At 46.4% G+C, this 27212-nt stretch overlaps 1 protein-coding gene and 1 long non-coding RNA gene across 4 annotated transcripts in view; one reads left to right on the top strand and one right to left on the bottom strand.

The window, feature by feature from the left end:
• The window catches only part of NAV1 (neuron navigator 1), a 276840-nt gene that overhangs the window by 174522 nt on the left and 75106 nt on the right, over window positions 1–27212 (top strand). The window contains exon 1 of one of the 3 annotated variants that reach the window (XM_053606355.1): window positions 11311–11551. The exons of 1 other annotated variant lie outside the window; for it this stretch is intronic. In XM_053606355.1, coding sequence (XP_053462330.1) covers window positions 11499–11551 — 53 coding nt within the window. In that variant the 5' untranslated portion in view covers window positions 11311–11498. Of the gene's footprint in view, window positions 1–11310; window positions 11552–27212 lie in introns of those variants that run through there. One more of the 3 variants, XM_053606356.1, reaches the window with a different exon arrangement.
• LOC128596707 (uncharacterized) overlaps window positions 1–27212 on the bottom strand; it is a 49536-nt gene that overhangs the window by 9236 nt on the left and 13088 nt on the right. The window contains exon 2 of the long non-coding RNA XR_008383127.1: window positions 25172–25262. This is a non-coding gene — a long non-coding RNA (uncharacterized LOC128596707). The remainder of the gene's footprint in view (window positions 1–25171; window positions 25263–27212) is intronic.

Here is a 27212-nt window from a genome sequence, read left to right as displayed (position 1 = left end):
ATGGCGTATCGTTAAATAAACGGACTTCTGAGAACAGGCTTGTCAACACAGGCATGCCACAGATTAGCAGAGTACTAGAATGGTTTAGAGTGGCGGTCCCCCCTGCTTCTCGGCCTTTTTGGCTAAGATCGAGTGTAGAGTGGTGGTCCCCAACTTCTTTAGGAGGTAGACGGGGAGCAGCTAAGTGCCTATAAATACAGGTGAAGTTGTTTTGCTGGACTGCCCGAAGCTCACTTCCTGCTGTGTGCCCAGTTCCCAAGTTTCGTGGAAGACAGTTTTTCCATGGACCTGAGGGGAGTGGGGTGGGTGAGAGGTTGGGAGGGAGGAGGAGCTCTGTGGTGGCTCCTAACAGGTTGTGGACCTGTATGGGTCCTCCACCCAGGGGTGGGAACTGCTGGTTTAGAGGGAAGGCTCATAGCTAGGCTGCCTGAGTCTGAGTCCTGTCTCTTCCTCTTCCTCGCTGTGTGAGTTGAGATGTGTTCTTCACCTCCCTCTGCTTCAGTTTCCTCAGCTGAAAAATATGGAGAGTAACGGCACCTACTCTGTAAGATTGACATGAGGATTAAATTAGTTAATGCTCTTACTTTAGATTTCGTAAGTGCTCAACAGATGCTGTCATTAGCCATTTGATAAGAGACATTAGCAAGTTGATGGACCTCAGCTGTCACATGAATACTCTAAATGATAATATGATATTTGAAAAAGCATGAGTTAACCTTCATGGTTGAAAATGAGGTCTCTGATCCTCACAGGTTGTTTGCCAAGCAAGATGGATTTGTCCTGACCCATTTTTACCTGTTAATGCAGTGTTGTTTTTTTTTTTTTTGTGGCAAATGGTGCCCATCTGTGATTTGGGGTCTGACTGAGTCCAGCATGTGGTTGTGCAAATAGCTAAACTAATCATTGCACACAGGATCACCAAGTGGCAATGACCTCCTTCCCATCCTGGCTAATTGGACTGTCTGTCCCCCACCAGAATGTGTTTCTTTTATAGGAAGAATGTCTTGGGCTAGATATGCCCAGAAGCAGACCTTAGGGGAAGGATTTGAGTGCAAGTGGTTTATTTGGCAGGTGATTGCAGAAAGCACTGATGGGGAATGGGGAAGTGAGTCAGGGGAGAGAAGGAAGCCAACACAGGCTACATTCACATGCAGATCACTGCTGTGGGCAACTGGGGCTTATGTTTTCTGGGAGATATCAGGGAATGCACCTCAGAGTTGCCCCACCCAAAGGACAAGTAAGCTTAGGTATTTATCTTTCAATTCACATTCACTATTGGCTGAGGGCCACTTCTGGGGGCATTTGAGTGGCAATTCTAGCCTGCTCCTTACAAGCTGAGAGAAATCCCTCAGGCTGAGCCACAGGTGCCTGCATAGTGCTTGGTTGGCATGCACAGGGGCAGCGACCACCTAGACCAGACACACACCATGTGTATGCAATGGGAGTTCCTTATGTTGACCACCTTTGTATGTTGACCAATTTGTCACAGTCCCTTGGGTGGTCAACTTACAGATATTCGACTGTACTGGATAGCACACTTCTGACTTTGTGGGGCTAATCTAGGATTGCAATGTCTGTTCAAGCCCAACAGGGTTGGAGAAAGGTTGGAGCAAGCCAGGTATTCCAGAGGCCCTGTGGGGTGTATGCTCATTGCCATGGCAACTACTGCCAACTGAGGAGTGGCCCCTACGTCTGTGAGTCCTAGTAACCTACAGTTGAGCTGCTAGAGTTTTCACTGAGTGTGATGACATACAGTTTAGTTCACAGTCAGGATGGATAAGGGTGACATCAAGGAAGCTATGGAGATGAGTTTTTTTTGGCTGCCCCCCTCCAGCCCTGCCTGCCTGTCTACCTATTTCTCTCTTCTCTTTAATTCCCCATCTCTGCTTCTGTGCTATGCCACCTGGGCTTGTGTGCTGCCTGGAAATGCCAATCTGTCTGATATTATAAAAAGAGCACAAGTTTGGAAGTATGACAGGCCTGGGGTTCAGATCCCAACTTTGAGGCTTTGAGAAAGCTGTTTATCTGTTCTAAGTGGGAATGGTATTATGGAAATAGGATTATTGTTAAAATGTAGTGGAATATAGTGTAGACAATACACTTGGGTATGCAGTAGGTGCTCCATAAATATCACCTCCCTCCTTTCTCCCGTTTGGCCTAAGAAACCAAAGCTCTAAAGGCCACCTGTGGAATGGAACTTTTCCACCTGGGTAATGGTGTCCAGTTGCCCTTGTCTTTGCCAAATCCCCTCCCTCTGGGTAGCCTTCCCTAATTCATTCCATTGCAAAATGATTGCCATCTGACTCTGGGTTGTCCCACAACTCATATGCATATTTGTACTATATTAACTTGCATTTTTATGATTCTTTAACAGTTGTATCACACATGATTTGCAAAACCCTCATGTAGCATTATCTCATCTAATCTTAACACTATGAATTAGATATTCCCCCCCCCCCAATTTATAAGATAATGCTACATGAGGGTGGCATTATTACAATTATTCCCCCAGTTGGGGAAACTGGAACTCAGCTTAACTGGCTTGGTGGGATTGCATAACTTGAAAGTAGCCACTCCAGGGCAGAACCCCGGCCTTCTGATTCCCACATCCTGTGGGCTTTCCAGTGTACCTCCTGTCCCGCTTTGTGGACCCCGAAGCCTTTTCCATCTGTGTGCAGCCCTTATGTCCCTGAAACCCGGAAGCATGTTAGGGGCAGGGATCACATGCTTTCTACTGGAGTTGGAGCTTTCCTAAGGACAAAGACCCTGTCTTGTCCGCTCTTTGTTCCTCCTCAATACCCAAATAGGTTCTCAGGCCATCCTATTGACTGACCAATGAATCATTGTTACAGACCCCCTCCTGAAATGCCCCTAAGTGACCTCTTCATCTTCCAGGATAGGGTCTTGGTTTGGGGAGCCACAGATTGGCCACAGCCAGGAGCTCTGGGCCAAGGGCAGTAGGAGCAACCCAAGCCTCTATGAATACAAATCCTTGTTTGACTCCAGCTCAAGGGCTGAGCTGTCCCAGGATGTTCACGAGGGGCGAGTTCTGGCCTCTGGGCTATCAGATGTCTCTGGCCAGGCAGCAAAAGACCATTCACTGCAGCTAAAGAAAGGCCAGCAGGACAGGCAGGGGGACTTACCCATTGGGCTATGCATGGGTGTGCCCCAAAGAAGCTGCAGGGCTGAATTGTTCTTGCTTATTATACATCAGGGTGATGATGGAATGAGCACAGGCAGATGCATAAAAGCCTAGAGTTGAAAAGCAGGCAGGCAGGAAGGAGGCAGGCCAAGAGAGACCCAAAGCACGTAGCTACATTAGAGACAGATCAGCACTCACGGAGTATGCAGGACAGGGTCATGGAGAGACCAGGTAGGAGAGGCTGGAGTGGGGATGTGTACTGCAGATAAACAGCCAGCACATTCGTGATGTGCACACCAAGGAATGGGAATGAGAGACAGACAGATGCTGTGTGAGCCCCATCCAGACACATGTGTGAGAGGTGGCTGGATACAAAGAGGCTGTGTGTGCACAAGGGCAGCCAGTTGAGGACACAGGCCCGCTGATGTTCTGGGGTGTGCGGCAACCGGACAGGCACGGAGAGTGTCTGAGAGGTGGAGGGACCTTTCTAGAGAGGGGTGAATGACCCCATGTTCAGCCTAGGGGCCCGACCCAGACCAGGGTGAGCATATTCTCACCATCCCACCCTTTTCTCCCTTGGCCAGCTCCTTCTAAAAAGGGCCTGTCTTGTCTCTGTTTTCGTGTGGGGTGTCTGCAGCCTCGGAGATAAGGACAGATTTCCAACCGAGTTCCTGCATTATTTTATTGACTGCTCTCCCTTTTCTAGCGCCTTCTCCCAGGCCCTGTTCCCATTGGTCAACTTTCTCAATCTCTCAGGCTTCCTCTGCTTCCAACTCTGGCTTCTGTCTTTGCCCTTGTGAGCTTGATGACAAGGGGCAGTTCAGGAATGACACTATCTATACACACAGCCATGCGGACAGACTTGGGTGGTGGGACTTCTAGCAGCAGGGGTTCCCAGCACTGCTGACATTCTGCCAAGTGTTTTTAGAAGATGAGGGATAGAGCTTATCATCTGGCTGTCATTGCCCCTTTCCCAGCCACAGCAAGCCTCTGCAGAGGAGCTGGGGGATAACCAGCTGCCTGTGCCCAGGCTGGAGGGAACGTTCTCCAGATAGTCCCTATTTTCTGGCTTAAGCCAAGGTGAGGATTTCCCCATGTGAGATTCCAGCTAAGAGATCCTGCCCTTCCCAGTTCTGAGCAGAGAGCCCTTCAGTCTGGGAGGCAGCAGCTATCCAATCTCTCATATCCCTACCAGACCCCGTGGTTAATTTCCTGTTCTTAGGAGGCAGAATAGAACAGCATATGGAACATTCTGGGACCCAGCTGACCTGGGATTTAATTTTCAGTTTGCTACTTACTAGCTATGTGACCTTGGATATTATTTAGCCTTTTTGTGCTTCAATGTCATTGTCTGAAAGGAAAGATGATAATAAGGCCCACTTTGTGATATTTTTTCAAACATTCAATAAGTACTTGTAGAGCACCTGTTAGATATAAGACGTTGTGGATGTGGCAGGCAAAACAATGGGGGTCATTCTTAAACTCATCTGTGAAATAGAAATGGCAAACAAATAGATGAGTGAATATACAAAAGGTGAGGTGGTGCTTTCTGTCATAGAAAAACAAAGCAGGGTAGGGGCAGAGGGCCATGCAATGGGTAGAGAAGGCTTCTTTGGTAAACCACGCAGATTACTGGGGATAGAGCTGTCCAGGCAAGCGGAAAAGCATGTGCAAAGGCCCAGAGGCAAGAATGAGCATGTGTTCAAGGAATTGCAAGGAGGTCAATGTGGCCAAAGCTGAGTAAAGAGGGAGTGTGGTCAGAAAGGAGGTCAGGGGTAGCCAGGGGCCAGGTATGCCATGCTGAGGACTGGCCTTTCTCTAAATGAGAGGGGAAGCCCTTGGAGGATTTCAGGGAGGGGGTGGGTGATGTGATCTGACACATTTTACAATAGGTCTGTCTGGCTACCAGAATAGGCTACAGGGACACCAGAAAGAAACCAGCACGGAAAGGAGACCACTGCAGTCTCCTAGGTGAGAGCAGATGGGGGCTGGCACCAGGGTGTAGAGGTGAAAGTGGAGAGGAGAGTTTTGAGGATTAGAGGATATATTTACAGGGTTTCATTTCTGTTTCCCAGACGTTCAGGATCTACCTCAGTAATGGAGAACTCAGGGTAGTGGGTGCTTAGTTTCTGAAATACTGCTGCTGGCCTGTGGATCTCCTGAGGTAGAGAGGCCGTGTACACACACACACACACACACACACACACACACGTATTTGCCCAGTGACCCCAGCAGAGGGTCTCTCAAGCCCTTATTGGAGAGGCAACATCTCTCTGATCTCCCTTCCTATTTTCTTCCGCCCATGTTCTCGGAACCACGCAAAGACACTGACGTGCTGAGATGGTGGAAGCAGAATATTAAGCTGGGACTAGGAAGCTGGTGAGAAAGGAGGGCTGGCTCTATGCCCAGTTACCTGCGTGGCTTACCAGAAAAGTCTTCCCTCCCTTTCCATGGCTCTCTGCCCCGACCCTGCTCTATTTCTCTGTGACACACAGCACCACCTAACTTGTTGTATGTTTACTCATCTGCTTGCTTGCCATTTCTTTTCATAGATGAGTTGAAGAATGATGCCTACTTCTTCTGCCAGATCTGCAGTGTCTGGTAGAAGTGTCACTGTCTAAGGTGTGGTAGGGGGATCCCCTCTCTGCTGCCTCTCCTAACTGTGGGGGTGGTGAGAAAGGCAGGTCTCTTTAAGGGTTATATAAATATGTGCTCAGCAGTAACACAGCTGGGAGCAGGACCCCTTCCTCCAACTGGCTAATTTGCTACCCCAGCGAAACCTCAGCTGGGATTAGGGATGGGCTTTGGAATACTCCAGGAGCATCTGCTGACTCCCAGTGGCCCCAATCCAAACTCTCCCACCTACCTTCACAACCTTTCAGCCTGAGCCCCAGGATGGCCCCAGGCAGGGAGTTGTCAAGAAGCCACCGACTGGTAAAAAGAGCCTTGCCCCCAGGAATCAGGACACCATGGCTTTGTAGAGGGGTCTTGAGCCAATCACTTGCCCTTTCTTGCCCTAGTCTCCTCCCTTAGGAAAATGAGGGCATTGAACCAGACGATCTCTAAAGTCCCCACTCACATTCTGGATTCTTTGACCACATGAACTGGATCTGTTCCAGGCTACCTGCCATCTACTCCAGGAAGGGCCAGGAGGTTGGTGAGGAAACAGCAGCCTCATTGGGTTAGGAAAGGAGAGAAGCTTGCCAGGCTCATGCACAAGTAGCTCTGGAAAACTCAAGCACCACTCAGAGGTCAAGAAATCATTAGAGATCCCTGATCTGGGCCTGGTGTCCTCGCGGCTTCCGCACCTGTGAACAAACTACCTTAAGCCATTCTTTTAAACTTCTTGGCCATTGATCTCACCTTAGACCACTAGGTTGTTTGGGAACAGAATAAAATCATAAATGTAAAAGTGCTTTGGAAACTTCTGCTATTCAGAGGCTAGGAATGATTTTTGTAGACATTTCTGTCATAGTCACATAGATGATTTCCTCAGGATTCAGTGGAGTTGTTGGGAGATCCAGAGGTTGATTTTAGAAAGCTGGGATTAGGAATATGGCCAGGTAATTCTCCACAGATTCTGCCACAGTATGGAAAGTGTTAACTCACTGATGTCCTTCTCCCAAATCCTTTCTCCTTTCCTACCCCTCCATTGTGGCTCAGTTCTTTCTCTTTCTTAGCCTGTCACTCAGTGTGGTAAAATGGCCTTTGTTCTGCCTCTGCCAAGATGCTATCAGCTCAGTGGGGCCAGGGTGTGGAGGGGTTTCAGCTGAGATAGGTTCTCTGACTGGTCAAGACTTGTGGTGGGGGCAGGGCTTTTACCAGCTAAGAAATTCAACAGCCTCCGGTGGTGCCTGTGGCTCAGTGAGTAAGGCGCCAGCCCCATATACCGAGGGTGGCGGGTTCAAACCCAGCCCCGGCTGAACTGCAACCAAAAAATAGCCGGGCGTTGTGGCGGGCGCCTGTAGTCCCAGCTGCTTGGGAGGCTGAGGCAGGAGAATCGCGGAAGCCCAAGAGCTAGAGGTTGCTGTGAGTCCTGTGTACATCATGGCACTCTACTGAAGGCGGTAAGGTGAGACTCTGTCTCTACAAAAAAAAAAAAAAAAAAAGAAATTCAACAGCCTCATAATGGGAAAGAAAAGATCTGAGGTCAGGTCAAGGGACAGGGTGGAGAGGATGCCTATCCTGGAACCCCAATCTTCTCAGGGGTCTTGTTTCTGGGGCTGGCCAAGAAATGAAGTGGGCAGTCACACCCCAGACAGGTGACACTGGAACCCAGAAACTCTCAGCAGGTGATACTGGAATTCAAAGCACAGGAACTCCCTGGCAAGTCTTTCTTTTTTTTTTTTTTTGTGGTTTTTGGCCGGGGCTGGGTTTGAACCCACCACCTCCGGCAAATGGGACTGGCGCCCTACTCCTTGAGCCACAGGTGCCGCCTTTTCTCTTTTTTTCTTACCCCACTCTAACCAATCACATCACCCTATGAGATTATTGGCAGGCAGAGAACCAGAGCCTCCCACAACCTATCTTTGGATGTCTTGTTGGAAATAGACCACTAGCCAAAAGGTCCTTGGGCCTGAGCCAAGGTAACTCCAAAGATCCTTGGAGGTGAGAAAGGAAGGGTAAGGGTGGGGGACTCACACACACACAGGAATCTGGCTGAGGGACCTTCTGCATATTAGTCTTGGTTCTGCCCTCTGCTGTGGGCATTTCCTCCCCTTCCCATGCCTCAGTTTCCCCCTTGTAAAGAGCCCCTCTGATGGTGCTGGCACGGGAAGTAAATGAGATCAGGGCTCCCAAGGGTTCTTTGAAGAGAAGCAGCAGAGGCACACAGAGGAGGCCTATCTGAGATAGATGGGCCTTTTTCCTCTCTTCTTCTTTGGCTGGTTTTCTTTCTGGATAAGTGCCTGATTCCCAGCACCCTTTCAGCAGGTGTCTTCCCCCTCAACCATGTGTCCCTCAGCTTTCCCCCACTCTTCTCTGCCCCAGGCTATAATCATGCAGCCTGGGACCCCCAAAGAAGACCTCAGAGTCACCCCTGTGTACACCCCCCCACTGTAGTTAAGGCAACTGGGCCACTATATCCCCCCGCCCCCACGGTGCCACACCCCCGTGATGGGCAAGGTCAGGGCCCCTTCAAGCGCAGGAATTGAGCCTGTCAGTGGAGGAGACTTCCTGTTTTCACAAAAGCCCCTAGACAGCATTTCTCTTCAGTGCTGCTGTCCAATTATCCAAAGTGCCTGACCTGTGGGCTGAAAATAGCAGGTGCTAATTTGCGTGCTATTTATTTAAGTAGCAACGCCTCTGGGACCCTGATCCTCCCCCCTTTAAAAACCTAATCTAGCCTCCACCAAGCAGTATGGTAGACACTATATGCAACCCTTGCCCTCCTCATCAAGAAGGAAAGAGGAAGCTATAGAGAGAACTTGAGATTCTGCTAGGTTTGGGTCGCTCAGGAATCAATTCCCAAGGAGAAGGTGGTTTATAGCTCCTCTAGCCCAGAATCCTCTTAGTCAAGACTAAGAAAGCTGAGAGCCCCCCACTTGGCTGAGCTGCTGTCTGAGACACACTCTCTTTACAGTCCCCTAGTCCCTGCCTTGGGCGAGATGCAGGAGAAGGAGGAGGATGGAAGGAAGGAAGGGTGACAAGCCACATGGGCTGGGGGATAGGGGTTGTGAGGAATGTTCGGGGACAGTTCAATACCCTGCACAAGACCCTCAACCCTCCAAATAAACCCCATGCCTTGCCCCTTCCAGGCCTCAGATCTCCCTTCCTCCAGGCTCTTCCCAGAAAGCCATAAAGGAGGAAAGCTTATGAAAAACCTACAGCTAGATCGGGAGAAAAACATCCCCTGCTGATGACATTCCTTTGGCTGAGACAAAGTCATTTTATTCAGGATTCCGTGCTGGCTAAAGCTAAAGAGAATCCCTTATGGCATGTCACTGTAAGCTGTTTCCCAGATGACCCAGGCCAGCTCCAACACAGCTGCACAGACTGAACCTCCCTAGAGAACTCACCCTCTGTTCAGGGTAGGTGGTGAGGATCAGAGAGCCAGGATAGGGGTTTGGTCCAGGGATACCAGCCTGAACTGAGGTGGAAGAATATGCTAGAGAGAACCACCTGCCTTGATTCCCCTCACAGCTGGTCTGCTTGAGAGGTCTTTCTTAAGTCTTAAAGCAAAGTCTATCCCCCACCCTTTGCTAGGGGGAAGTCTGAGGGATGCTAGGATCATGGCAGCTTCCCTTTGATTTCAAAGCCTATTTGGAGAACGTGACCACACAGTACGCACCCTCAGAAACAAAGACACCCCCCAACCCAGACTGGGATCCAGAGATAGAGGTCTCTCTGCTGAGGTTTTCCACCCTCTAAGAACTGTGGTTCATCCCTCAGTGGTCAGTGGCACTGAGCAGCCAGAGGACACCAGGCAGACTGGCTTTAGGTGGAAAGGCTATTCTTATGACTTAAAGCACCACCCAGACCGCTTTATTTTTATTTTTATTTTATTTTTTTGAGACAGAGTCTCATTATGTTGCCCTTGATAGAGTGCTGTGGCGTCACAGCTCACAACCACCTCAAACTCTTGGGCTGGAGTGATTCTCTTGCCTTAGCCTCCCAAGTAGCTGGGACTACAGGCATCCACCACAATGCCCAGCTATTTTTTTGTTGCAGTTGTCATTGTTTTAGCAGGCCTAAGCCAGGCTCGAACCTGCTAGCCTCATGTGGCTGAAGCCCTAACCACTGAGCATGGGCGCCAAGCCCACACAGACCTCTTTAAAGGCAGGTGTGTGTGTGTGTGTGTGTGTGTGTGTGTGTGTGTGTGCGCGCGCGCACGCGCAGGGAGAAGCTCAGAAGGAGGGCAAAGCTCTCCCTTAACATCGATAAAAACTGAGGCCCAGAAAGGGGGATGTAAGGAAAAGCCTAAGAGAACATATTTGACCTGGAATCTGTGTGTGGCAGAGACAACTGCCCTATTGTTCATGGTTATCTTACTTCAGTACTTTCGGGGGGACTTTTAAAAAATTGCTGCTCTCGTTTTTGTTGCTTAAAGAAACTGTAGATATAATCTGTCCCTTTCTAAACTGTAAACCTCCGCTTGTCCAGTTCACACTGGGATTGGGACCCAGCCATGGACACTTAGCCTCTTCCAGGAGCAAAGACTGAGAACTGGAGGGAGCAGGGTTTGGTCAGCAGCCCTGTGGAGCCCTGTCTCTGGAACAGGGAGAGTTAAGTCACCAGAAGGACTTTAAGGAGAGAGGAGTCCAGTGGGAGGACCCACTTCTCTTATCCTACACTAAAACCTTCCTGTCTTGGGATCCTTTTCTTCCTAGTCAGCTGAAAATGCATCCTGGATAAAGGCAAGGTCCTTAGATAGTACAAACTGTTCTTTCTCCCCAAAGAGGGAGAGTCTTGTCCACAAGCATACATCTCACCTAAGCTGTGGTCTCTTCAATGCTGCAGAGGTGTTAGACTCCACCTCCTGAGATTTTCTGCCAGGACATCAAGTCATCTTACCCTTCTCCCAATGGAAGAAGATTCCTGAGCCAACCTCTGGCAATAGGCACCCATGTCTGACTTTCATCCCCCACCACACCCTCTTCCGACCTTGTTTGAGGCACTTGTGCTGATCTCCTATTCCGATTTTTACCAATTTCTATAAGCCTGGAAAGGGGTCATGGATGGACCCTGTGGCTCAAAGGAGTAGGGCGCCAGCCCCATATGCCAGAGGTGGTGGGTTCAAACCTAGCTCCGGCTAAAAACTGCAAAAAAAAAAAAAGGGTCAGGAAGAGGCTGAAAGGAAGCCCTCTATGGAGAAGGTTGTGCCAGGCACCCCCAACCACGTGCACAAACCGGTGCACACGGTTGCCCTGCCCGAGAGACCTGGAAGTGTCTCCCTGCTCACACCCCCTTCTGCCTGTGCAGCACGAGATGGAGCTCCCAAGGGACCATAGCTGGCATCCCAAGGGTTAACTCCGGAGCAGCCCAGGTGGAGGTCGAGGCCCCCAGCCGGAGACTGCACCTCGGGGCATCAGAGGCCACCCGACGGTGGAGGCTGCGGTGGCTCTTTGTCTACCTGCTCTGGGCGTTAAAGAGCCCGCTCTCAGCCTGCATTGCCGGGGCTTGGGACAGAAGTCAGCGACGGGGAAATGGGGCTCTGTCGCTTTAAGTACAGCTGGAGCCGTAAGTACGAGCCCGGGTGGTGGGGAGAAAAGGGAGCGGAGGGCAGGCGAGGGCTCGGTGTCTGGCCCTCCGCGTGGTCCGCAGTCGTACCTTTTTGGGTGTCTGTCGGGAGCCGAGCGAGAGCGGTCCCAGGGACGCTGCGTGCCCACCCGGTGAATGGCCGCCTGAGCCGGGGAAGATGCTTCATCTGCCTCTGCCCAGGTCGGGAAGGACAGTGAATTTCCCCAGCAGGTAAGCCCCCTGGCTGGGCCGCACCGCAGAGCTAGGGTCGGGTTTGTGGGACCCCGGTCCCGCCCAGCCACAGCCCCCCAGCTCTTCCGTAGCTGCAGTCTTGGTCGGGGGCGGTGGGTGTGGGGTCCGCAAGAAGGAGGGTCTTGGCGGCGCTCGCTTTTCTACCGGAGAGAGGAGGAGTGCCAGCGCCGCCAGAGCCTTCTGGATCCTGAACATTTGGCTTGCTGGCATTTGGGGCTAGGGGTGGGTGTGGTGGGGAATAGGTAGGAGAGGGCAGGAAAGGCGCTTAAAGTCCCCAGAGACCAGGACGCAGCTGAGACAATAGCACAACTTGATTGAACTTCCTAGGTTGTGGCTGTGGCTTGGAGGCCCCTGGGCTGTGGCGATAGGGGTCTTGGGGATCCGGTGAGTGGAAGGAGGAGGGGTCTGCATCCCCAAGCCTGCTCAGCCAAGGCCCTCCCAAGACCCCAGGGCTCCTGGGGTCCTCCTGGGATGAAAGGAGGTGGTGGGAGGTGGAAGGATGAGACCCAGGGGAGGGGGAGGGCACCCTCAATTGTGACCCCATAGCTAGTTGTGGAGAGTGAGTGAATCCTGGGACTCTACCTGAGAAAGGGTGAAAATCTGAGAGCGGGTAGTTTTGGGAGCATGGAGGCGGACAGCAGACTGGTCCTGTAAGGGTGAGGGTGATGCAGAGAGATTCCTTCATAAAGGAGGGGTGAGTGTAACCACAGCCAGCCCTAGGACCCTGTGAATGGACTTGGAAACTGCTTCCAAGGGAGGATTAGGAACTTCTAGCAGCTTGAGAAAGAGAGCTGGGGCTTTCTGGTTTGGGGGCAAACTTGCATTTCATTGCTCTCACCCTAGTAACACACTCATTGCCCTCAGCCTTCCTCAGACCTGAAAATTGGAGGTTAGGAAGCTGAATGAGAGGCCCTATGCATGGTGCTGTGGCCACTTCCAGCCCCAAACCTCTCACAGCCCTTTCAGCCCAACAGCCCAGACTTGCATCCTGCAATATGCTCCTGCTTCCTCACGTTTCCTTGGAGAAAGCCTCAGGTTCTCCAGGGGCTCAGATGCAGCTGTGCACATAAAGACCTGTGGTAAGAGCAAAGAATCAGATAAGGCCTGGGTGCAGAGATGCCTTAGGTTCTTCCTGCACAGCACAGTGGGCACTGGGAGTCCCTTGGAAGCCAGAGTCTCACTGGCCTCAAACATTTTGTCCCCATACAGTATGAAGGACTGCAGCCTTGCAGCACCTCAGGAATATGACTTGGACCCTTGGGGCCACTTTGCTAAGATGGCAGGTGGTGACAGGGTGTCATAAAAAGAAACAGTTCCTGAGAAAAGCATAGATCCATTTAGGGACCTCTAAGGATTCTTACTTCGGGTGAGCTCCTGGGCCCTAGAGAAGGAGCTGTTTGTTCATCACTTCCTCCCCTTCCACCACTGCCACCCCAACTAGAACCTTAAGATCCACAAGGATAATTATAATTGTCACCCAACCAAGATTTGCACTGGACTTTTACCTTATGTTCTTTGCCCTCCTCTGTCCCTGGAAAGTGTGAAAATCCTCTAAGTGACTCCAGTGCCCTTTCTCTGAGCCCATCTCTTCTTCCTTCCCACACAACAGCATTTTCCAGGCTACCCCATCATTTCTTTTCTTTTTTTTTTTTTTTTTGTAGAGACAGAGTTTCACTTTATCGCCCTCGGTAGAGTGCCGTGGCATCACACAGCTCACAGCAACCTCCACCTCCTGGGCCTAGGCGATTCTCCTGCCTCAGCCTCCTGAGTAGCTGGGACTACAGGCACCTGCCACAATGCCCGGCTATTTTTTTGTTGCAGTTTGGCCGGGGCCGGGTTTGAACCCGCCACCCTCAGTATATGGGGCCGGCGCCCTGCTCACTGAGCCACAGGCGCCGCCCCATCATTTCTTTTCAATTGATTTTCTCCCTGCCTCCTTCCTGTGCCCCACCCCACCCCAGGGAAACCTGGCCTACAGCAGAGAGAGTTTAGCACTCTATCCTGAGGCCACAGCTGTTGAGTTCTCACCTAGCCCCTTACCAGAAACAGACTTCTGGGCAGGTGTGCCAGGGCGGGACCTATCCCCGCAGGAAACTGCTGTGACCTGTTTCCCAGGGAGAGGGGTGGGTCATGTTACACCTACTCAGCCTCCTCCCCTGGGGCTAGGTTGAGCCTGCTGTTTCCTTTCTATCTAACCCCCCAAGACTTTCAGGCAGATTGCTGTTAGTAGGCAAGGAAGAGAGGGGATGTTGTAAAGTGGATGTCATCCTCAAATTGCCACACTTCAAATATAAAATTTAACTAGCCTGGCTCCAATCCACAGAGGGGGAGCTTAGCTCAAGCCTTTGCTCTGGGGACATCTCAAAACCTTCCCCATAGATGATGTTTGGCAGAGGCCAGCAGGGATCAAAGAGACACTTTCCCTGCAGGCTCAGGTTTCCCTTAAACTCCTAAAGAGGCAGCTTGGGGAAGATGTGAGGGTATGTATGGGGTGAATGACTTAATTGGCCCTCAGATATCTCCATGGCCAGCTTTACAATGAGTGAGCCCTCCTCAGCCCCTGGTCCTTGGTTCTCCTCAAAACAGATGTTTTTCTTCCCCAGATGCTTGGGATTCTTGCATCTGTCCTGAAAGTTTGTTTCCACAAGCACCATTTTTGCCCTTCTCAAGCATTATGTTCTCTCCTGGAGACCCCTCTCTCCTCCTGGCCCAGCAAATGCTGTCCTTTGGTGTCTTCTAAGCAGGAAGTGTGGAATCTAGGCATCTGTCTGATTCAGCACTCCTACTCTGCCTCTTGGAAAGAACCCTTAGCTAGAGCCTGAGGATGAGAGGAAACAAAACCCTGCTCACTCCAGTTGCCTCACTCAACCCACTGAGACTCCCTGGGGCAGAGGGCTTGGGCTTGGCACAGACACAGGCTCTGCGAGAGGACAGAATGCCTAGAGACAGCCAAGCCAATGAGCTGCCTTGAGCTGCTTCTTGTTAGAGAGTTTTATGGAACTAGGCACGCACACCACAGGCAAACCACACTGGCTTGGCTTAACCTCTTTCTGCAAAGCCCCTGCCCTCAGTTTGGGAGACATGAGGGAGGGGCTTGCCGAACAGGAAGCATATTGATATGAAGGACAGCATTCTGTGTCTAATATCTGAGCCTGTCATCTTTTCTTATTATAACATGAGGCTCTAAAACACTATCTCTACTGAGTGCTTTATAGATATTCTCTCATTTAATCCTCACAACAACCTTAGGAGGTATATTTTATTGTCAACCCACTTCATAGATGAAAAAACGAGGTACTGGAAAATTAAGTAAACTTACCCCAATAGTGGGATTTCTCCTCACATCTAGGTCTGTCTGACTCTAAACTACTGTGCAACAAGGAAACTGTTCATACGTATACTCATCTAGACCCTGGGAATACTAAAGGCTGACAATACAGAAGTTGAGGGTAATTGGAGGACTCAGCAAAGGTTTAGAGTTGGCTTGGGATATTGGTGGGAAAGTGGGAAGATTAATAAATTTGGAGTCAGAAGACCTGGTTTAGATTCTCTTGCTTTATTCCTAATTAGCTTTGTGACCTTGCAGAAGTTGTGTGGTTTCTAATCTTAGTTACTTTCTCTGTAAAATGGGCATAACTCCTGACTGATCCACCTCACAGGGATGTCGTGGCAATGAGAAAATAGGAAGAGCAGAGTGCTTTGGACATGTGAGTTTTTATAAGTGAAATTATGACCAGTGGAGGTCACTCCCAGCAGTAAGAGTCTCTCCTGGATTCTTTAGATTGCTTTTTTCCTTAGCTTTCTTCTCTCTCATCTTATTAGGACTCTAATGAGTATATCTCTGATTTTTACTTAAATTCTGAATTGCCCATATTCAAATTTCTATTTAGTCCAAAGTCTATGCTAACTAGGATGGCATGTTTATATATCCTATTATTGATAGCAATTTATATAAAAATAGACCACTTTAAGAAAAATCCTTTTTTAAAAAACAGCTTTATTCATTCAACCTTTACTACGTTGAATGATAATTTTGATAATTTTGTGCCAACCACTATACTAGCTGGCTGAGAAATGGATTTGAACCTTGAGGTTCATTTTTCCATTCATTCACGGACTCTAGTGATTACCTCCCAGGTGCCCAACATAGTGCTGGGGATTGGAGATGTAATAGCAGCAAGACAGACATAGTCCCTGCGCTCCATGCAGGAAATAGTTAAATGAAAGTTAACATGCATAAACACATTAATTCAAATCATGAGAAGTATGAGAGGGAGGTGTTGGAGGATACTGTCTGCTGAAAGAGAAGGAAGCAGATGGCTATGAGACCAGGTCATGTGCAATAACTAAAAGCAAATGGGAAGGGTTCATATTTTTGAGGCTTCACAGAGGAGGTGGCATTTTCACTGGGACTTGAAATAAGTCTTGTCCAGACACACAAGAGCTCATTTAAGAAGTAAGGAAGTTTTTCCTAGTTGAGAGGTCTGTATCATCTTCAAAATTCTTTGCTCAGACCCAACCTCACGATGGCTTCATTAATCACACAGATGCATGTCTAAGACAGAATCCTCTGAGGCAGACAACTGAATGCATTTTTCACTGCTCAGTACCACCAGGAATTCATCTGGAAGCCTTTGATAGTGGTACTGGTTTGTGCCCTCTGGACCTGGGTATCAGTGTTTCTCAAGCTAAGTTCATAGAATAATAGAATATCTTTGCCCTTGCCATTAAAGCAAAGTCAAATAATTCTAGCCATGCAGAAAATGTATAGGATGTGAGAATTTATTTTCAGCCTAACTTTCTTGGGATGATTTAGGTATTTCCTAGAAATTCACCAATTCTTGTAAATTCTTAGACATTTCAATCTTAGGAAGCCTCTATCCCATGAAGACTGTGACTTATCATTGAGGAAGAAATAATTGAAAAGGAAAGAACATCAAAACACCCTCCCCGCCTTACGCACATATGTATACATATACACAACAGTCAGGTCACTGGTGCTTAAGTGTTGAACACAACCAAGAAATGCTTGATATAGCCCATGCTTGTCAAGGATATGTGTATATACCTGTGATTTCTTGGGTGCTGAGCCAGGTGCTTTATGGGTGCTTTCCTTTTTATCTTATTTATTCCTCCCAATTACCCTGAAAGGCTGATGGTGACATGACTGTTTTTGTGAGCCTGTGTTCATGGAGGGAAGAACCTTTTCCAAGTTGCAGCCAGTATGTAGTAGAGCAGAAATTCAAACCCAGCTCTGGCTGGCTCCATAGCCACTTCTCTCTAGAACTACTGTGAATCTAAGGAGCTTGGCACTATCTACAAGCTTGAAAAGCTCTTTTTGAGATATTTATTTCCTATGAAAGAGAGCTGCTAATGAGGTTCCCCAACCTTCAGGGAAATTGCTTTCCAACATCTCTATTTTTTTTTTTTTTTTTTTTGTAGAGACAGAGTCTCACCTTACCGCCCTCGGTGGAGTGCCGTGGCGTCACACAGCTCACAGCAACCTCCAACTCCTGGGCTTATGTGATTCTCCTGCCTCAGCCTCCCGAGCAGCTGGGACTACAGGCGCCCGCCACAACGCCTGGCTATTTTTTGTTGCAGTTTGGCCGGGGCTGGGTTTGAACCCACCACCCTCGGCATATGGGGCCGGCACCCTACTCGCTGAGCCACAGGCGCCACCCCAACATCTCTATTTTTATATGTATATGTTTTTCTTCTATTTTCACTTGTCATATGGTAGTAGTTTTTCCCAATCATAAGGGTGTAAGGGCCAGGGACTTTATTCAAGCAATACATATGCAGAATTTAATAATGGTCTTTCGATGATGACCAAAAATAGCTGATGGAATAAAATTATAAGAGGTTATATAACAGTATAGCTTTGGACATACCATACTTATCCTGTGTCATGTCATATGAAGATTGGGTCATATCATGTCTCCTGAAATATAACATACACATAATATAGAAACAAATCTACCAGCAAGTATTAGGATTTATTAATTGCATACTATGTGCAAAGAAATTGTGTTAATCACTACAAAGGTAACAAAAGGCAACCTATTCCAATCCACGCTATACATGATTAATTTTTGTATTGGAATTGGGCGTTGACTTCTGACACCAGGAATAGCAGTAACTGGAAATAGGAAGCAAGCAGGTCAGAAATATAATGGAAGATTTATGCCCAGGCCAAGGAGCAACAACACATTAGGAGAGCAATGAGTGTGGCGGAGTCATGGAAATTCAAATATAGACTGCATAGAAATTTGGAAAGAGTATTCAGGAAGGAGAAAAGCTTTCAGGTATGAAGGAAGAGGAAGAGAGCTCTGGCCCAAGATGCATCTTCAAGAGAATTTGTGAGGCAGTGGGATAAACAGGCAACGTGTAAAGAAAAGAGAACATCAACTCCATCCCACTCTTATCTTCACTGTCCTTCCAGGCCCCCATTCTTGAGGCTGTGCAGGCAGCTGTCCCAGGGCGTGCACACACATGGTCCTGTAATGTGTGTCTGTGCATGTGTGAAAGTACTGTTTTTCAGGCTTGGAACATTTTCCCATGGATTATTTTAAATTCTTCTATAAGACTATACTAGACTATCAGGTTTTGATTCTGGTGATCTGCCAGCTGTGCGATTTTTTTTTTTTTTTTTTTTGTTAGAGACAGAATCTCACTTTGTCGCCCTAGGTAGGATGCTGTGGTGTCACAGGTCACAGCAACCTCCAGCTCTTGGGCTTAAGCAATTCTCTTGCCTCAGCCTCCCGAGTAGCTGGGACTATAGGCACCTGCCACATGCCCGGCTATTTTTTTTGTTGTTGCAGTTTGGCTGGGGCCGGGTTTGAACCTTCCACCCTCGGTATATGGGGCTGGCACCCTTCCCACTGAGCCACAGGCGCCGCCCCAGCTCTGTGATTTTAAACAGAGGTTGTTAACAGCTTTAAGACAGAAGCAGTATTTCTGCCAATAGGTGGAATTATGTCCCTCAAGGAGAACATATACTTGTGATTTCCTGGGTGTCATGGGTTTTTGGAATTTTACCCCCAGACAGAGTGGTTAAGACAGCAGCAGTATCTTATTTATTCACTCTGCTGTGCTTGAGTCCGCAATCAAATACCCAGAAATGGATGCCTTACTCTAGTCTAGAAAAAGTTCCCTAATGGAAATCCCTTGCGTACATCATGGTATATTTCCATGTTCTACAAGATTGTGCCATTTCTTCCTATTTTTATATTATATATGTATTTGGTTCCCATAATTTGTACTCTTTCTCCCTCCCCTATTTTAGCTTCTCTTTCATGAATTCTTGTAATTTCCAGACCCTGGGTTGCCAACTTCTACTGAGTGCTTATTCTTGGATCCTTCTTCCAGGGCCCAGAATTCCCTATAATAACCCCACAAGAGTGGATCCCCCAGCACATGGGCTTAATGCTTAACAAGTGTGCAGAGATGGCCTTCTAGGCTAGTGTTGAGCTGATCTTGGGGAAAACTGTGAATTACCTTTTCCTGGAAAGGTTGCTGTCTGAATGAGAAAAGTCTATAAAGGCCCCTCTTCTCAGTGCCTGTAATGTGTCTTTTTTTTTTTAATTTTTTTTTTTGTAGAGACAGAGTTTCACTTTATTGCCCTCGGTAGAGTGCCGTGGCATCACACAGCTCACAGCAACCTCCGACTCCTGGGCTTAGGCGATTCACCTGCCTCAGCCTCCCGAGTAGCTGGGACTACAGGTGCCCACCACAATGCCCGGCTATTTTTTTGTTGCAGTTTGGCTGGGGCTGGGTTTGAACCCGCCACCCTCGGCATATGGGTCCGGCGCCCTGCTCACTGAGCCACAGGCGCCACCCGCCTGTAATGTGTCTTAGAATTGTTACTTTTGAAGTATAATGAGCAGTATGTTAATTTATTAATTTCCCTGTCCCATTATTAACAGAGAAGGAGGAGGTATGTGTAATAACACCAGTTTTTTTATGTGATTTTTTGGAGTCCTCATATGGCAAAGCTGTGCTCTCCCAGAACCATAGCTTGTGTGTGTGGTTTTTAGAAAGGGAGGTGGAATCTGGGCTGCTGCACTTCACTTGCTTCAGCAGGGCACCTAAGAGCCTCCACCAAGCCCCACCCCTGGCCTCAGAGCCCCAGGGGGCAAAAGAGGCCAGTCACATCTTCTGTCTGAGAGACTAACCCTGAGCCTCTTGCAGGCGGGAGGAAATCATTGCTTACTCATGCGCAACCTGGGTTAGGAGCTTTCCTGCTATCTGGGAAACTAATTCTGAGAATTTGCACGGAGCTGTTCATTGTAAAAGCAGCTTTGATCTTCAGAGAGTCCAAAAGCCCTTGGAAAAAATTTGCTGTGCCAGGGAGGCCATAGAGCCTGTAGGATCCCCCAAAGAAGTTGGGACTCCTGGGTTTGGTGTCTGTTCTTCACATAGCAGGCTTCTCAGGCAAGCCTCTTAGCTACGCCATGTCTCTATTTTTATGATGTTGAACTAAGACTGTCAAACCCAGAACAATTCTACTAGTAAAATAACACCATCCAAGTAAAAAATGCTGGTCATGTGATTTGAACCCTAGTTCAGAAATAACCAGAATTTTTCATTTTAATCACCTTCCCTTCCTCATCCCCACCTCTGTCTGGTCTTTACATTGAGCAAAGAAATTCAGAGGTGAAGCAAAGAAAGGAATATATTGGAAAACAGCAAAAGGTCAGAATGGAGCTGTGATAACATCTTCAGCCTTGTGAATCGCACTCTTGTCTTCCTAAAAGGGTTCCAGGCATCATATAGAGCAGAGCTTCTGCGCTGACTTGCTGTCTGCTCCCTGTGTGCCCAGTGTGCACAGAACATGAGTTGCCAACCAGCTGCCTGAGCTGTGCCTGCACCCTTCTGCTCCAACCACTCAAGTCAAATACTTTCCAAGAGTTATGTTTTCTCCCAAACCTGTTTATGCCAGTTGAACTTGGATAATTTCATTATTACATAAATTGGTGAAATGTGAGCATAAAAAGAAAGTTGTTTCTATAAAAACTATATCGAAGGCTTTATAAAGCTGGAGAGGGCAAATTGCTAAGAAAACTGCTGAGCTGGGTGTAGGACTTAAAAGGTTAGAGGAAATTATGACAGTCCAGAAGGATTTGCTTTAGACTGACATAATCATTACACTCTTGTTTGAAACTGACGCTGAGTATGATACTGCACTCAGCATATGGGAGTGAAGCAGAAGTGGGTCAGGAAATGCTCTGTTGGTTCTAGTACTTCGAATGACACTGAGGTTCACAGGCACCTTTCTGTGTAATTTTCTATTACAAGGACTTACTGCTTGGATTACTGCAAGGATTTTTACATGTAATGAGACCCCAAGGAAGGCATAGATGGTCCCTTCCTGGAAGTCCTTCCAAGTAGAAAAAACACCCATCTGCCTGGATTATGTGTGCATTGGTGATGGGGGAGGAATGGCTGAGGTACAACTGCTTCTGGAGCAATTGGTGACCATGTTAGCAAGGAGGAAGGAAGAGACAGGCGGACTTCAAGCCCCTGCTTCCCTTTCAACCAGGGCAGCCCTATGTTTACCCATTTCATACATTGAGGATTTCTGGTAAAAACGTTAGTAAAAAGGATTTCTCTTCTTTAAAAAGAGCTTACAAACTATCTGATGAGGTTTTTTCTATATCTCTTTGTATATGTATGTGAGACTAAACTAAGTTCTCCCGTAGTAAGATCAGAGAATATATTTTTAGTGCCCAAGTCATAGCTTATATCCATTCATTCATTTTTACCTCCTTTGGAGTGACAATTGAAGACATTTATATTTACTCAAACCTAGCAGTTACTTGATGCCCACAGTGCTCACCTCCAAAGGGTGCCCGGTTAGGGATTTGTTCTTGCAAATCTCAGAAATGTAGAATTTTTGGCGCAGACCCCTTTTGGAGGGGAGCTAGAGGGTGAGGCGGAGTTGTGAGGACCCCTTTTCTAAACTAAGAAGTGCTCCAGCTCTAAACAGAATAGAAGAAAAAGCAGGATGTTTTTGTTCCTGTCTATTGCCTGAAGGTGTCTTCTCCAGACACAAAACCAGCTTGATTTTGATTCACTTACTTTTCTTTTAATTTTAGTCTTCGTTCTTTTGGCTTCTTTACAGATTATGCCAAAAGCCCCAGACTGATCATAAAGCCTCAGAGCAGAGATTTCACTCATAGTTGTCCAAGAAAAGCATGTTAATACCAAAAGTAATTTCCTAGACAACCATTTCCTGTGTTCTCAAAATTGTTATTTTTTCCTAAGATAGGTATCTTTTAGATAACAAAAATTGTTCTGCCTCCCAACCTGGGGGAAGTGATGTGGCAGGATGCATTTTGAGGAAAGTGTTAAGTAAAAGAGCATGCCCGAGAAACCAGGGAAGGGGTTGACATCCTGCTAAGTATACCTGGTTTTATATCCAGCCAGTGTTAGAGCACATTTTTTGGTGCTAAAGGGAAGAGACAAAGCACCCACAAATCTAATATTGACTTTGCTACTGACTTGTTCCATAACCCAGGACAATGCTCCCAGCCTTAGCTTCCCCCTCGGAAGGAGTGTGAAGCCCACAGGCAGCTGAAAGGCACATAGAGGGTGGAGATGCTTTGGAGAGAAGAGAAGTTAGTGTGAATGGAAAGTGCATCAGGAGGATTTTCTACAGAAATATGGCAGTCCAATCTCATGGGGTGTTGAAAGCAATAACCGGTTACAAAAGCAATCGCATGTTTATGTTTGCAAAGCACTTTGCATTTCAGATATTTCAATACCTGATTCTGTAAAAACTGAGCATGACTTCTGCCTTTCGGAAATGTTGGGTGAATTTGGCATTCGCAGGTGGGGGTTTGAGAAGTTTAAATCTTTTCAGTTCCCTGTTATTCTTTCCTCTATTCATTCTTCATCTGTAAGTGGGCAGAATGTCACGCCTGGAGCACATAACAAACGACTTTTTACCTTGCCCAAACACCTGTGTATGGCTTGTTTCTCTGGAATAAGACCTTTACTTCATCCACTTACTGGTTAAGCATGAAGATTCCTTCTTTTCATTCTTTTTGTTCAAAGCTTTGTAATAGGTGAGAGATGTGCTTACTTTCACATGCATGGAAAACTCACCCATAAAAATGAAGGTCTTTCACAATGCATTAGCTGGCTTTTCTCTCCAAAGCTGACCTTTGACCCCCATGCACAATGTGGTATTCAGCTGTCCTGTTCTCTGAAGTGAAAACCTTCAGAGCCCTCAACAAAGATATTTCACCAAGAGTAAGCAGCCCATGAACTAAATGACTTGAGATAAGAAGGCGGTTAATTTTGAAATAAAGATGAAGGCAAGAGGTCTATAAAAATGACAATGCTCTCCAAGGCCAGATCGTTGATCCCCCCACAGTGGGAGTGACAACTCAAACTTCCTTAAAACCTGGATTAAAGAGACAAATGAACTTTCTATTCCAAGGAATTTCTAAACGGATTTCTTGGGACAGATCTGCCCTATGTTCCCTGGAAGTATTAATAAAAAGAGTAGAGAATCTTAGTGGGATAGGAAGCTATTCAGAATATATAAATTTAGAGGGTCTCCTGGGAGTACTTCTTTTGAAATCCTTAACAAGCCTTATTCTAAGGGTCTCAAGGATGTAAGCATTTATGGGCTAGTAGGCAAGAAAAAAACTTCACAAATAACAGATGGCCCCACTTATCACCTTAGACAAAGTGCTAAGAAGGTAATGGATTATAGTTTTGCCTTTTGTGTGTGTGTTGCTCTCTAGAAAAGTGAGGGAAGACTTAGGAACAAGTTTTGGGTGCTTAATTGTAAGGTTGGTTGAGGAGAAGGAGACAGAGAGGCGAGTTAGGGAAAAGTCATAGTTTGGTTTACACAAAAAAACTAAGGACTGTGTTTTTTCTAAGGACTGTGTTCAGAATATTTGTCTGCCAGTTATGCAAAGACATCCAGATTTCCGTGGTGTGAGGAAACTGTTCCTTACTGAATCTACCTCACAGTGGTAACTTGCAAATTTTTCCCCTGTGAAGCTTTATTTTTGGAGACCACTGTAATTTACATGTTGGGACCTATTATTAACTGCTAGTTTTATGCCGTTATTGGAAATCTTTACATTAGGAAAAAATGTATGGGTTATTTGGGGTGGGGTGAGGAAGCTCAAATTAAAGCTTACTTTGTATAGTATTTCAGATCTATCTGGGATGTGAGAATGAATTAGAAACTCACATCCCCCAAGCAAAGAAAGTTTTCTTGGTCGCTCATGACTATCTTTGCAAATGAAGATATTCATGTATCTAAGGAGAAGTGGCTATTTTGGGGGGTGGGGGTGAGGAAAGATGACCACATGAATACTTTTTAAATGGTGTAAGTACTGCGGTTCATCCTAGGAGACAGAATTGATGAGCCCTTATTAGAACTACATTGCATAGTTCATAAATGTTAAAGGCAGAAGCAGTTGTGCTATATTAAAGTTTAGCTCATAATTGGGTAACTAGAGAAGCCCCCTATTTAATTAAATTCCACTATCCAGTGTATGACTGGAAAATGTGATGACCTTATGTTTGACTACCATCTGGGATTGAAGAGTGGTTAAAGTTGGTGTAAGAATGCGTCTTTCACATGTCTTATTAGAGAAAGGGATTGGGGTTAATGTTTTACCTCAATAATGCTTTTCCAATGAATCCTTCAAAATGACAGTGCTCAACTTAAACACTTGTGTTTTCAATGGCCAAGATACATGTTTTCTACAGAAGTGACAAGGCTTTAGGCTCTCAAGGAGCTCCCATCCTCAGAGATCAAACAATTTTACACACATAGTTTCACAGCAAATTGTATGCTAATCATGCCATTTTAAAGCTGTTCTGGGAAAATTTCACATAGAAGGACTTTCCAGAAACACACTGGGGCTACAAAAAGGCGTGGCTTCTGTTTGGTGGATAAAAGTCTAAGATTATTGTTGTTATACAAAAGAAGGAGTAATGAAGTTCTAGTGTGACTTTCCTGACCACAGGAATTCATGCTGAAGAAAACTCTGTGCCAGAAGTGGGCGTATGGTCAGTTTGGTGGCATATGAATGCCCAGGGAAGGGGAAAGTGAGAAAAAAAGTGAAAGCTGGAACCTGGGAACTTCCAACAGCATAAAATTGTTTTGAAGAAAACTCTTGGCAGATGTTGTTTCCTACCATAGATCCACCAGAATTCTCTCACCATGTCTATTCTGGGGAAATTTCTCTTCTTCTTCTTCTTTTTTTTTTTTGGACACTCTGGCATCCCAGCTAGAGTGCCTTGGTATCGTCATAGCTCACTGCAACCTCCAAGTCCTGTGCTCGAACAATCCTCTTACCTTATCCAACTATCTGGGACCACAAGCTCATGCCATCACACCCAGCTAATTTTTCTATAAAACAGGGTTTTGCCCAGGCTGGTGTCAAACTCCTGGCCTTAAGCAATCCTCCTGCCTTGGATTCCCAAAGTGCTGGGATTACCATCACAAGCCACTGCACCCAGACTAGGCAAAATATTTTAACATGAGCCCTTGATTTGTTCATTCAACAGGTATTAATATTTGTTGAGAATCCACTCTGTGGCACTCTTCTATGAAACCTTTCTTACCTTGTACAGGAAGATATTCTGCCATCACATGTGCCAGTGGTTCAGGACTCTCAGGGGAATAGGTAGAAGAAGAACACAAGTCCAAAGCCACCTATAATGAAAGGTCAAAGTTTAAGGGATGGACATAGGAAGAAAAGGGAATCTGGATAAGGAAGATCAGGAAGAGAATATTGTCAATGAGGCTAACGGAGAGAAGAATTTCAAGGAGTGATAGTCTGACTTATGTAACTCAGAAGTCAGAAAGATAGTACTAAAAAAATCCTAGTTGGCTTAGCAACATACAGATCTTAGGTAACACTTGCCAGAGAGAGTTCAGTGAATAGTAGGAATGAAAGCCAAGTTCTAAAGAGTGTGGAAGGGTAAATGTGAGGTAAAGTGAAGACGATGAGTGTAGGGAGGTGAAGGACAGGTGAGAGCCTACAAATGCGGAAAGTTCTCTCCGTGTGGCTCGGAAATGATGAAGCAGCAGGAGCAAACGAGACATAACCATCACCTGCTCCATCAGCTTTTACCTTTTAACTCCTGGGATATGTGCTAGAAAGTTGTGTTTTGTGTTGCTTGTACCACAGGATACAATTTTATTTTGTCCTGTCATATTAGCTAGTATTTTTTGTTTGTTTATTTGTTTGTTTTCATTTATTTACTTTTTATTGTTGGGGATTCATTGAGGGTACAATAAGCCAGGTTACATTGATTGCATTTGTTAGGTAAAGTCCCTCTTGCAATCATGTCTTGCCCCCAGAAGGTGTGGCACACACCAAGGCATTAGCTAGTATTTTTAAAATAGGGAAATAATCTATTTCATGTAACATGTACAATGGACTCTCTAAATTAAGTTAGCAATAAACTATAACTTATTTCGTACAGTGGAATTATACCAAAATGTTAAAAGCAAGTGTAATATCAGATAATAATGTTTTAAAAATGCCAGTCGCAACTGACAACGTGTTAAATACAATGTTTTATCTCCCCCCCCACTCCCAAAAATAAATTAAAAATGCCAATCAGGAATAGAAAAATGACTTTAGATTCTTTGAGATACAACTTTAGAGAAATAGTAAAGTTTTGGCGCCAGTCACATATGCTAAAGTTGGTAGGTTCAAACCCAGCCGGAGCCAGCTAAAACAACAATGACAACTGCAATAAAAAATAGGTGTTGTGGCTGGCGCCCATTGTCCCAGCTACCTGGGAGGCTGAGGCAAGAGAATCACTTGAGCTCAGAAGTTTGAGGTTGCTGTGAGCTGTGACGCCACGGCACTGTACCAAGGGTGACAAAATGAGACTCTGTCTCAAAAAAAAAAAAAAAAAAGAATTCAGAGTAAAGACAATATGTTACTTAATACCTTGCTTAAATATCGTGTACTTGACACTTCAACTCTTTGCTGCAACACTTGAAACAATCAACAAAAACCTGTCATCACAATAAAATAAATGAAATCTTTTGTATAAGGCTGGGCATAGGGGCTCACACCTGTAATCCTAGCACTCTGGGAAGCTGATCCCGGTGGATCTCTTGAGCTTAGGAGTTCGAGACCAGCCTGAGCAAGACTGAGGTTCCATCTCTACTAAAAATGAAAAACTGAGGCAAGAGGATCGGTTAAGCCCAAGAGTTTGAGGTTGCTGTGAGCTATGATGCCTTGGCACTCTACCAAGGGTGACAAAGTGAGACTCTATCTCAAAAAAAAAAAAAATCTTTTGAATAAAAACATAAAAAAAAAAACTTAAGATAGAAGACAGATATACATTGTGTTAGCTTAACTTAGTTTTTACTGTTATTTAAAGGGCCAGTAACGATTGTCAACATTGGTACAAATTAGGAACTTGGCTGGTTCCCATTGCCAGATCCAGGATGAGGAAAACTTGTATTCTTAGTTTGATTTTATTTAGAGGATGTAATGCAAGAATAATATCTGTGTGGCTTATGAGATTTGGCAACTAACATGCCAGCTACGTTAGTTCTTTTATAGGGGGAGGGACCTAGAAAGTGGAAATGATTAAAAGAAATTCACTCCTTATGCCCAAAATGTGGAAGAGGCTTTTA

This window comes from Nycticebus coucang, chromosome 10 (genome assembly GCF_027406575.1).
Source record: "Nycticebus coucang isolate mNycCou1 chromosome 10, mNycCou1.pri, whole genome shotgun sequence".
Classification (NCBI taxonomy): Eukaryota; Metazoa; Chordata; class Mammalia; order Primates; family Lorisidae; genus Nycticebus; species Nycticebus coucang.
The sequence above is the reverse complement of the archived record's forward strand: the minus strand, read 5'-3'. Positions and strand labels throughout refer to the sequence as shown.